Source organism: Artibeus jamaicensis, unplaced genomic scaffold, assembly GCF_021234435.1.
Source record: "Artibeus jamaicensis isolate MK-2021 breed Jamaican fruit bat unplaced genomic scaffold, CSHL_Jam_final contig_3105, whole genome shotgun sequence".
In the NCBI taxonomy this organism is placed as follows: Eukaryota; Metazoa; Chordata; class Mammalia; order Chiroptera; family Phyllostomidae; genus Artibeus; species Artibeus jamaicensis.
In genome coordinates, this window is record NW_026521715.1 from 641,399 (window position 1) to 654,194 (window position 12,796).

The 12,796-nt window shown below is 36.9% G+C and overlaps 1 protein-coding gene across 4 annotated transcripts in view; it reads right to left on the reverse strand.

The window, feature by feature from the left end:
- SLC25A26 (solute carrier family 25 member 26) overlaps positions 1 to 12,796 on the reverse strand; it is a 156,345-nt gene that overhangs the window by 31,664 nt on the left and 111,885 nt on the right. For all 4 annotated transcript variants that reach the window (XM_037135518.2, XM_037135517.2, XM_037135520.2 and 1 more), the window contains one exon: positions 4,384 to 4,428. In XM_037135518.2, coding sequence (XP_036991413.2) covers positions 4,384 to 4,428 — 45 coding nt within the window. The remainder of the gene's footprint in view (positions 1 to 4,383; positions 4,429 to 12,796) is intronic.

Genomic DNA, 12,796 nt, shown 5'->3' on the forward strand with positions numbered 1-12,796 from the left:
GAAAGTGGTTGAGGCCTTGTTCAAATATGATAAGGCTTAGTTCCCAGATGTTTTAAACACAATATAGTGCATAATTACATACCAATCAGCAATATAGACAAATACTTGGTTAGTAAAAGTAAATTTTCCAATCCTGGATTGAAAGACTTCACCCAGAAGGAAAAAAAAAACCTGAAGTGGCTATAAAAGGTGCATGGTACTTAGACCTGTGGATGTACAGTGCAAAACTGAGCCACAGAACAACAGCAATAAGGCTCCTATTCATGTTACCAGTGGATGAGCCCATACCTTTGGCCTGCCCCTTCTCAGTGAGCTGAGGCACCCGATGCCTGGTGGACTGTGCTGAGCTGCAGGGAGGAGGGGGTGACCCTCTGCAGGTGAGGCGAGTAACGCGGAGGCTTGGCTGACTGTGGCACTTTAGCTGCCCAAATGCCCAGCCCAGAGGTGGCAGGACCCATGTCAGACACCTCCTGGGGCAGGACACTGCCTCCCCTAGTGAGAGCGATGATTGGACCCAACTGCAGCAAAGCACTTGCCCAGAGATGGCAGAGCCACTGCAGCCACCGAGACCAGATGTGCCACGAGGCTCCAAGGGCAGGGAAGCTGGGCAGCCTCAGGAGCCTGTGGAGGCAGGGGAGTCTCCTTCACCAGTGAGATGACAGCACAGGGCAATTCTTAAACTGAGGGTGCTAAAGGCTGGAAATATGAATGGCAAGGACCCAGGCCCGCAGAAAGCTGCAAAGATGAATGGAGGGGGCCAAAGGACACCAAAAGCTAGAAAGATAATTGGGTAAGGGGAAAAGCCTTTGCCCTGCCCTTCCTGGACCAGACTGGGGGTGGGACCAGAGGTGGCAAGCACATGTGCCATAGAAGTCAGAAGTCAGAACAGGGACAGAGGGAGGTCTTGAACCAAAGAGGCCTGTCAGTCTAGTATGGGGAAAGAAGGGATTGGTTGGGGGGTGGACTCACTCAAAGCACACAAAAGTTTAGGAACTTAATCGGTCTTTCTGAGAAAGCATTTAGCCCCTCCCACACCCAAAATGGATATAGCCCTAGCAAAACAAAGAAACCCTCTCTCTAGTTTCTGGCCCACTGATGAGGGCTGGCTCTGCTCCTGCCTATAGCTCACACCTCAGGACCAATTCTGCTCTTTGCTCATGGCTTGCTGCTCAGGCCTGGCTCTGCTCCTTTTCATCACTTGCTGCTCTGGACCTGCACTTAGATGGTGCATTGACCTGTCCTCTCCATGGGCCATGTGATCTTATCAGTCAAGTAGCCCATGGCCTTCAGGAGGGAGTCTCTCTCTTGCTGACCTGCTGAAGCATTTGCTGGTGTGTGTGCATGCTCTCCCACCCAGGAGCACACAACCTTGCAGCCCTAGCAGCATCACAGTCATGGCCATCCTGGCTCCATGCACAGCATCCAGGAGGGAACCTGAAGCTCCATAATATTCTGGCTGGAGGAAAATGACTTTGTCAAAAAATGCACAAGGAGAGAGGAAATGGAAAAACTAGTAGGAACACAGCATGGACATCCTAGAAGGCTGATTCAGAGTTTTAGAAAGTTACACATTTCTAAGAACTTCAATGATGTTTAAGGAAGATCACACAAAGTCAGCGTGTAGAATGGATAAGAAAGCAGAGTAACTGTTAACTTAGTCCAGGCATAAGTTAATAAGAATCTGATAAAAAGGAGGCCACAGGTTCCAAAAAGTCCAAGTCAACCAAACTTCATGAGTGATAAGATACAGAGGAGGACAGAAGAGAGACTCAGATTTTAATTTGGGGTTTGAGACCGAGCACTCAGCATGGTTAATGGAAATCAGAGAGAAGGCAGCAAAAAGCCATTTTAGAAGAGAGCTGGTACCTTCCACTTCATGCACAGTAAGTTTAAGCTGAAAGTGGCCGCCCCCACCTCCTGATGCCCACTCCTTACAGTACAGTGAGCATGCCACCCTCTCCAGTCCTTGCCCAGAAAAATCTCACCAAGTAGTATTTCCACATAAACATAATAGAAAAACCCTTCCATATAATACAATCTCTGCATTTGCAAAAGCAAACTGAAACAGATAAAATCATAAACACAAAAATAAAGGCCAAAAATTGCTTCTAAAAAGCATTATGATTTTACATTTGGATTTTTAAAAATACTATTATATGAAAAGATGTTTATTATTATTTAACCATGAAAGAACTGCAAATCCATACCACAATGAGACAGCAGGACACAAGTATTAGAATGACTAAATTTTTAAAAAATCTAATAACAACAAACAACAACATGGATGCAAAGCAACTGGAACTCTCATACATTGTTGTGATATGGCCCAGCCACTTTGGAAAACACTTCAGTTTATTACAAAACTAAACTTACACTTTCCCTATGATCCAGCAATCCCAGTCCTAGATACTCACCCAAGAGAAACAAAACCATGCATGCTTACAAATACCTATATGCAAATACTTATAGCAACTTTATTCATAATCCTCAAAAAACTCTAATGTGCATGAACTAGTGAACAGATAAACTATTATATCCATACCATGGAACAATATTTAGCAATGTTTCGCTACTATAGGCAAAAACATGAATGTATGTGGGAAAAAAACAGGCACAAAATGCTAAATAGTGTGTGGTTCTATGTATATGCTAGTCTAGAAAAGGGAAAATTACAAATATTCTATAGATATTATGGTTATGATGGCAGTAATAAACATTTATCAAAACTCTAAAAATGCACACTTATAAAGGTTGAATTTTCCTGTGAGAAAATTATCCTCAATAAACCCAACTTAAAAAAAAACTATAGCATCTTAATATTTGCTCAAAGAAAACTGTTAAAACTCAACATTGTTATCTATGATTACTCTGTTAAGTTCTATACATTTCTTAACCAGCTAGAATATTACAAATGTCCTTAATACTGGAAAGGAATAAACCATGTGCTTTTTCCCTCCTTGGGCCTCAAAACATTCCTGTGCACAGACAGGGCACAGGATGTTGGAGTGCAGAAGCAGCGTGAATGCTGGTTATTGAGCACTAATGAAGTGAGTCTTGTTTGCTGGACAGCTGCTGGCTCCATTGTTCCTTTGTCACTCACAAAATGGGGGAGGGGTGTTATTATACTCATGGAATGTGACCTTCACGTTGTATAGCTGTTACATCACATCCGGAAAGCCTGCCTGAGAGATCCATTCACCAAGCGGCACAGAGAAAATGGTAACGACAAACAAAACAACAGCAATAAAAGACCCCAAACCCTTATTAAATAAACTGCTACTCCTTAGATCACTTATAAGTACTATTTCTCTACACTTACTATTCCATAGTTTGTCTTTTATGATTAACGTTCTGTCTCATTTTATTATCTTCATATTATAACTACAGAGTACAGATAATCTTTGTTACTCTCCAACAGAGAGTAACAAAGACATTCTGTACGAGCACACCACACGATTACTGAGTCCACAACAGCAATGGGAGTCATCCCTTTATTTTTTGTATTATCGGTGCCTACCTAGATACTTTACCATTTTACAGTTTGGTGATTTGTCAACCACTTTCACTTGAACAAGGGCCTTCAAATTCTTTTGATCATTATCTACAGTGAGAAATACGTTTACAATGAAACCCAGTACAGAGCTGTGTATGCGTGTATGCATAGCACTGAAGTTTTACAAAACAGGACTTATCCTCACCACATAAGATATTCTCTATTAATAATTTCCTTTTTATTTCAGTCTTTAAAATGCTGGCAAACACTCACACAATTCATGTCATGACCCATAATTTTAAAAATCATGGCATCAGAGGATGAAAAACAAATACAAATGTCTCTGTGTATTTGAACACGGATTTTTTAAAATTCATTTGTTTGTTTTTCAACACACGAGTGACCTTCTCTGAGGCTGACTAGCAAGGCGGTGGACTGCTCCTTCCTTCTCTGTGGGGCGAGCAGCAGAGGAAGGGACAGTGGGGGGGCGGGGGGCTGGCTGAACAGTCAGGGCCTTGCTTCTTTCCTTTTTTGTTTACCCTCATTGTCATTCCTTAACTTCTACACACACATACATGCACACACAGTGAACTGAAACAAAAGTCGACTGGGTAGAAAACAGCTGCAAAACAGAAGAAAGTGAAGCACAGTTTTTCTTTAACATTTGAGTCTTCAGATGTGTAAGTTATGATTATTTCTCAGGACTATGAGACACCGAACAAGTTTAAAAATACTTAATTGTCATGTAAATCACACGTAAAAATATTTTCAACTTTTCATAATTTTGAGTTTTTAAACTGGCACTCAATTATTATATTCTACTATTACATATGGAAACTTTTGGGTGTTTATAATAATTAGAAATTTTATATGAAGATTGGAAAACTTACTTTTAAGGACTCCCATAAGGGAAACTGGACCAATGAGAAAGGAATCTGAAGAGAGAAAAAAAAAATCAGATAAATTGAACAGAGAATATGAGATTTTGCCTAGCATGACTATACAAACCTATAATTATTATTGAGAACATTATTTCACTTTACCTATGTATATAATAAAGCTAACGTTAAACAAATATGTAGGTTTACTATACATACAGGTTTTAGGAAACAAGTTAACTGTGAGCATTCCACTAACTCTTTGAGCCCATGGGGCAGAAAATGATGCTTGATGCTCTTTTCAAGTGGAAGAAAAGCCCAATATGGAAAGGCTCGGCTACTAAAATGACAAAATAGGTATTTCCTATCACATGTAATAAAGACCTGGCATATTTCTGCTTATAAGCTAGAACTGTCTGCTCCTTAGCAGGCCAACTATTAGGGTTTAAAAGAGAAGAAGAGATAGGGGAGAGGGGGACAGAGCGGTAGAAGACCAAGGAGGGACAAAGAGCTGGGAGTAGACAAGGAAAGGGCCAGAAAGGAAGGGGGAAGGAAAGTAGGGGAAGGGAAAGAAGAAAGAGCAGAAGGGAAAAGAGGAGGAGTGAAAAAGAAAGAGGAGAGGCAGAGAGGAAGAGAAGGAGGGGTGAGAGGGAAGGAAAACAGGGGACAGATAGAGGAAGGAGGGGAGAAGTTGGAGAGAGAGGAGTTGGGGAGAAAGAAAGGGAAAGAGGAGGAAGGAAGAGGGAGACCAGAGGGAGATGAATGAGGAAAGGTAGAGGGCAAGGCAGGTGGAGAAAAGGAGTGGAGAAGGAAGAGAAGAGACAGATCCACTGGCAAGAGGAAGCTGAGACTGAGACGGGGACCAGAGGGACTGAGCATGGGCGTGGCGAGTCTGCACCCCTCAAAGAAGGAACAGCTGATCAACCCTGGAGGAGTCGAGGGCTCCTGGACACCTGATGCAGACACAAGAGCAGCGAAGAGAAGCAAAATCTGTAACACTGAAGTATGAATGGTGTCTGAAACACCACACTTACATTAAGAAGAACTAATGATTAGTTGTATAACCATAAGAGTTGGAATTACCAGGCTCTTTTCATGTTTCAGGCACTGTGCTAATAAGCACTTCATAGGTTTTACTTTGCTGAGTCCTCACAATCCTACAAGAGAGGTATTATTACCAGCCCATTTTAGAGATGAGGAAATGGAGGTTCAGAGAAGCTGTGTAACTAGCCTAAAGGCACAGTTAGAATTAAGAAGCCCAGACAATCTGACTCCAGTGCTCTATATAATATTCTACCTAAAATATATCTAAGTGCACTGAAATGCATAGAATACATTCACCTTCAGTATAATCTATTAGCTTTTAATTAAACTTACCAAATGCTAAAAATAGAACCCTACACCCCCACCTTTCCTAAAATAAAAGTACCTGAGCCCCAGTGGAACCCACCCATCAACCTATGCAGTATCCACCCTCTGACCCACAGAGGTCTATGCTGGGGACAGCACTGCTCACAAGCTGGCCGTGGCCCTAGTACTCTTATTTTGTACTCAGCTCACTGCTGAAAAGTAAATGCACACTTTGAACATTAACAGTGTGGGTGGGTGTGAATTTGTGAGTGTGAGTGAGTGTGTGCAATCACAATTCTGAAGGAATTAATGGCCCATGAATTAAGGGTATTAAATTACTTCTAAAATATTTACATTTATTCAGAAATTAAGAATCTAACATAATCTCTCTTTCTATGCTGGAACAATGACAGCCCCACGTTAGACAGGGGCCACACAAAGATAATCTGACTTCCATTCAGCCAGAAAATGGTAGTGAGAAAAAAAAAATCAATGTCAATAGATTGGTTTAAGCAGAATCTCAGAGAAGATCATCATCTTCATAACTAAGCAACATCCTACTCCATGTGTCAAAGTGCTACAACAGGAGTCCAATTGAGTTCAGGGTTTTTCTGCCATAAAATCATGAAAGCGTCTGACACTGTCCATTCAGAAACTAAAGTGCTGTATTTCCAGTTAAATTAATTATTAAAACCAAAATTTTTATCAATACCCAGTATTTAATAAAATACCCGAGAACAGGAAGTGGGATCAGAGATTACTTTAATGTTCTTCTTTGTACTCTTTCCTCCCAAATGTAAATGTATTACATTTTAACAAGAATGTATTTGACACTTATAAGATGAAAAAGGCCTTATAACTTATTGTAACTGTCCATGACAGCATTCTTCACTTCTTGATTAAAATAACCCATAAATGGTATTGTGTGTTATCTGCACTTTTTCTTAATAAATATGGGGGGTATAGGTTTACAGTTATTCATACAGAAAATAATACAATAATTAATAAATAATAATACAAGAATAAACTCTGTTTTATGTACTCACAACTGTAAACCTACCTTTGCCTCACCCTGTATTAGATTTTGCCCAATTTCTCTATTAAATATTATTTGTTAAATTGTTCCTTTAAAGAAGTAATCTTAAAATCACACATTTGAAACAGCCAAACTATCCCACTGGATATTTATTTTTAAGAATGAGTTGGCAGTAAATCTCAGCTTTATTCTCTGAAGCAAGATTAACTGACAGTCTAAGGTAATTAAATGCGCTATAAATGTTTAAATAATTAAATTTATTTTTGGTTTCTGGTAGTGAAGTATCCCTCGTAAGATAAACTCCTGATGTGTGAAAATTTTAAAAACAACCTTCAAGTCAAAATCGTATTGCATGCATCTTGTCATTCACCATAAGAAGAAACAATAATGGAATGTGTTCCCCAGCAAACATGGCTCCACAGTGAAAACCAACACCTCTCCCAGCTCCCACAGCCCCCAGCAGAGCCTATCAGGAAGCTAGTGCCCTCCCCATGTCTGGTTTGGAGTTCTGTGACAGTGAAGTTTCTTCAAAATGTAGAATGTAAAACCCCAAACAGATGTAAGCTGTTATTCTAAAATGTTTTATAGATGAAGAAAATGCATAGCTATACTCAGAGGTCTTATATTCCAAACACAACATATCCATTTTATTGCACTAAAAGTTACAAAATGGCTCACTTGTTTTGACCTTTTTAATGCCTCCATTTAAGATGTTTTGTTTGAATAAGGCTGTTAAGACTCAGGGCACTAATAAGTGAGTGGCAGTAAACCCAGCTACCATCAAAAAGGCAGATGTGGAAGAAAAAAACCTGCTAAAATTTAACATGGATTCCACTAGTAATAAGCATAGCAACAATTCTATGCAACAGTGTGTGAGGATTCCGTGTGAAATAGATAAAATGAAATCTTGGGTGCGGTAAACAGGGGAAGGAAGTGCTGGGTGTTACTAAAGACATAAAGAATGCACAAAATCACATTACAAGCACACTTTGCCTTTCACCAAGTACTGGACTAGAATCATCCTTGAAACCAACAAATATTTACAATGCTGTGATTTTAAAATAAATGCCTTATAAATCCTTTAACAAATAATGGTGTAATTTGTAATATAATTGAGGGGATATGAATATGAGTTGTATCATTTAGCTCTATAATTCTATTTTTCATTAGAAAGGTCAAAGTAAAACACCAATTCACTTTTTTAAAAAAGACTTGATTGTAAGCTTCAATGAGCATACTACTACTATAAGTGATCAATAAAGCCTAAAGAATAAGAAAGTGTATATAAAAAGCTGTGAAAGCTATCACACTTTCAGAAATAATCCCAAAGTTTTCTAGCAATAAGACCAAAAAAAAAAATCACAGAATCTGCTAAGACCTCAAATCAGAAGGGGTCTGAAGAACAGCATGGTCCACGCACTGGTCACTGCAATTTTCAAGGGATCCCACCAGGAATCTCCTTTTTGTTGCAGGACTGTGTTTGAATCTCTGTGCTGGATTTAGGGTTTTACATCCTCGTGTCGCACAACAACAAAGCTGCTTCTCCTCCTCAGTGCTCTGGGCCTTTTCCACCCAACCCCAGTGGTCACTATGGGCAAACGAAGCTGAAGACCTTGAAACCTTTTGTCCTAATGTAACCTGTCATTAAACTAAAAAATAAAAAAGTGAGAACCATGCAAATCTGATCTGCTAGCATATGGCATACCAAAAAATTTATATATAACAATAAATATATATTATTTTTAAATTTAGTAACTATAATCCATTTATATACACTGTACATAGAAAAAATTACATTCACAATGAAGGAAATTACCCAGTAAACTGAAAGTAGGAACAATTAAAACTGAATTATTCCTAGTATTTCTAAAACATACTGAAATTTCTAAAGCATCTTTGCACAGAAAGTAAACAGGGACACAGACTTTGAAATCTATTACTGAAAAGTAGATGAATGTGAGTAGTTATATTCTTAAGTACATCTATTAGATCTCAAAGGCAGGAGCATTCAGAGTATCAAAACTTACTACAAATCTATCGTAAGCAACACAGTGCAATAGTGGCATCGACAAAGGCATACTGACCAATGAAGTGGAATAGAGAGCTCAGAAATAAATCCCCGCATATATGATCAAATGATCATTGACAAAACCACTCAGTGGGGAAAGGATAAATGGTGCTAGGCAAACTAGATATTCACATGCAGAGGAATTAATTTGGACCCCTACCATATACCATAAACAAAAATCAACTCAAAATGGATCAAAGATCTAAATGTAAGACCTAAACCAACAAAATTCAGTGAAAAACCTTCATGACATCAGGTTTGGCAATGGTTTCTTGGGTATAACACCAAACCACAGGAAACAAAAGCAAAACTAGATAAATGGGATTACATCAAAATTTAAAACTTCTGTGTATCAAAGGACACAAACAGATTGAAACAGAGGAAAATATTTGTAAATCATATGTCAGATAAGGAGTTAGTATTCAGAATATATAAATAATTCCTACAACTCAACAACAAAAGAAACAAACTAAATTTTTAAATGGGCAAAGAATCTGAATAGACATTTCTAAAAAAAGATATAGAAATAGCCATCAAACATATGAAAAGATACTCAAAATTACTAATCATTAGGAAAAAGCAATCCAAACCACAACGAGATATTAGAAAATTATTATTTTTAAAACCCCTGAATATAACAAGTAGGGGAGAGGATGTTAAGAAATTGGTGGGAGTGTAAAATGGTGCAGCCACTTGGAAAACAGTACAGAAGTTCCTTGAAAAATTAAAAATAGAATTGTCGTATGATCCAGCAATTCCACTTCTGGGTGTACATACTAAAGAATCAAGGGCAAGGTCTCAGAGAGATTTTTGTACATTCACGTTCATAGCAGCATATATTCACAATAGCCAAAATGAAAGTAACCCAAGAATCCATTGATGGATGAAATGGATACCCAAAATGTGGTATAAATGCACAACACAATATTACTCAGCCTTAAGAAGAAAATTCTGACTTGCTACAAAATGGATGAACTTTGAGTACATTTTGGTCAATGAAACAGGATAGTCATAGAAAGACAAATATTATATGATTACATTTATATGAGGTATCTACAGTAAATTCATAGAAACAGAAAGCAGAATGGAGGCTGGGAGAACAAGGGAATGTGCAGTTACTGATAATTGGATACAGAATTTCAGTTTTGCAAAATGAAAAGGGTTTGGGAGACTGGTTGCACAACAACGTAAAAATGCTTAACGCAACTGAATTGTACATTTAAAAATGGTTAAAATGGTGTTATGTGTATTTTTACCACGATTTAAAAATATTTTTAATTTTTAAAAAGATACTCTTAAAAAAAGCAAGCTACAGACTAGAAGTATTAGAAAAACATATCTGACAAAGGACTTCTTTTCAGAATAAAGAACTTTCAAAACTTAATAAAAAGAAAAACTAATATCCCAATTTTTAAATGCATGAAAGACTTGAACAAACATTTCACAAAGAAAGATATTCACATCACTAATGTAAACACATGAAAAGATTATTAATATCATTAGCCATCAGAGAAGTGCTAGTTAAAACATACTGAGAAAACAGTCTGGCAGTTCTTCAGGAAGTTAAACATAGACTCACCATACAACATAGTTATTCCACTCCTAGTTATATAGTCAAAATACTTCAAAACAGGGACTCACAGATACTTGCACACAAATCTTCATTGCATCATTATTCACAATAACAAAACAATACAAGTGTCCATCAACAAATTAATAGATAAACAAAATGTGGTATATCCATACAATGGAATATTATTCAGCCATAAAAGAAAATGAAACTCTGATATATGCTACAATATGGAAGAACCTGGGAAACATTAAGCCAGATAGAAAAGGACAAACATTGTACAATTCCACCTATATGACATAGCTAGAAGAGGCGAACTAACAGAGAAAGAAACCAGATTAAACGTTCCTTGGGGCTCAAGGAAGAGGGGGAGTAGGGAGTCACTGCTTACTGAATAGAGTTTTTTCTGTCCGAGGCGATGGAATAGTTTCAGGAATAGAGAGTAGTGATCATCGTACTATGTTGTGACTGACACTGAAGTGTGCACTTAAAGTGATTAAAATCACAAATTTTATGTTATACTATTTTACCACAATTTAAAAAAAACTTTTAAAATACACACATTGAGGTGCCTCTATAGAACCACTAAAAAAGCTGAAAAATGAACAAGAGTGACAAAACCAATAGGGACACGCATATGGAGCAACCACAATTCTATTTTGCTAGTAGGAATTTAAAACAAAACAGTCACTTTCAAAATGGGTTTGCTAAGTTTTCATTTGATCCAGAAATTCCACCATTCAAAAGCAATGACAATACATGTCAACAATAAAATCTGTACATGAATGTTAAAGAAGCTTTAATCACAGTAGTTAGTGCCCATGGACAGGAGAAAGGCTATATAAATTGTGACATATTCATACAGTGGAATATTAGGAATAAAATGGGAAGAACTATTGATACATGCCATAACATGGATGACTCTCACACACAGCACATCAAGCAAAAAAAAAGTCAGACACACAGAGTTTATACTGTATGATTCTATTTATATAAAGTTCTAAGAAAAGGCACAACTATCTGAGTGGGCAGACTGGGATACAACATCAGAGCATGTTCTGGGGATGTGGAAATCTTTAACATCATAATAGGGATGTGGTCTACAAGACTATATTCATTCTTCAAAATAATACATCTATGATTTGTGATTCAATGTATAAAGATTTTATCTACAAATATAATTATAAAAGGTATAATTTTATACCTTTTATAAAAACACTCAAGGTGAAGCGTGGGCAGAGATATAAGAGGATTAAGTGGCAGAATATTGATGACTGTTGATTGAAGCTTAGTGGTGGGTACTTTGGGGTGCATATACCATTGCTTACTTATTTATGTCTTAATTTTTTCTTAATAAAAATAAATGTACAAGTAAAGCATGACCACATTCCCATTGTTAAAATTCACATATAGAAGCCGGAACTAAAGGTCCAACTGAGCTTCCTATCTCCAGTTAACTAAAGTTAATTGACATTAATAGTTTGGGATACAGCTTCTCATTTATCTCAACATATTTAGTCTTAGCCTTTTTTTAAAATTAGACATTAGTTAGTCTACATATAATTCCAAAACTTGTTTTTTTCCCTAAACAACCCTTTAGAGATATTTCCATGTTAACAAAGATATGTTATTTCTGACCACTGCATAGTATGTCGTAATATTTATCCCTTAATGATATATTTCCAATTTCCCAAATTAAACACTATTTTTCTTTAATTAATAATAATTTATTATTAGATTGAGATTCTAATTGAGGTTGTAATTAGATTGAGATTGAGATTCACATGAGATTCTAATATAGTATACAGAGTGTAAATATATAATCTCTGAACATACGGAATAACATGGAAGGCTAAGGCCCAATATTAAACCTTCATTAGCATAATTATCCTTAAAAATGTTAACATTTGGGAATATCAAAGAAAAAGAAATCCTCTTTTAGGGTCTTCATAATTTAATTTAAGAAATCAATCACACAGAAAATAAGAAAGTCACACTAGCTTTCATATGTCAAGAAATATGACATAAAATAGGTCAAGTGACAGATTTTAATACACTGTTCAATATTAACTGACTCCTAGCAAATATTCAATACTTGCATTAGACCTGTTTCCACAGGTCTGTAAACATTACTTATGCAGAGGAATTACAGTATCAAGAAATACCATCCTATACCTAACTGAGTAGAATGTAAATATGAGGTCACAAGTAGATACAACTCCTGTCCTACCAAAAAAAGAAGAAAAAAAAAAGAACTATTTTTGGTAGCTGAGATTCTTAAGAAATAAAATTAAAAAATACTTTTAAAGTTTTCCACATAATTCAGGAAAGTTTAAAATAAAACCCTATCTTTTTAATTCAATTAGAGTTGACATAAAATATTAGTTTCAGGTGTACAACC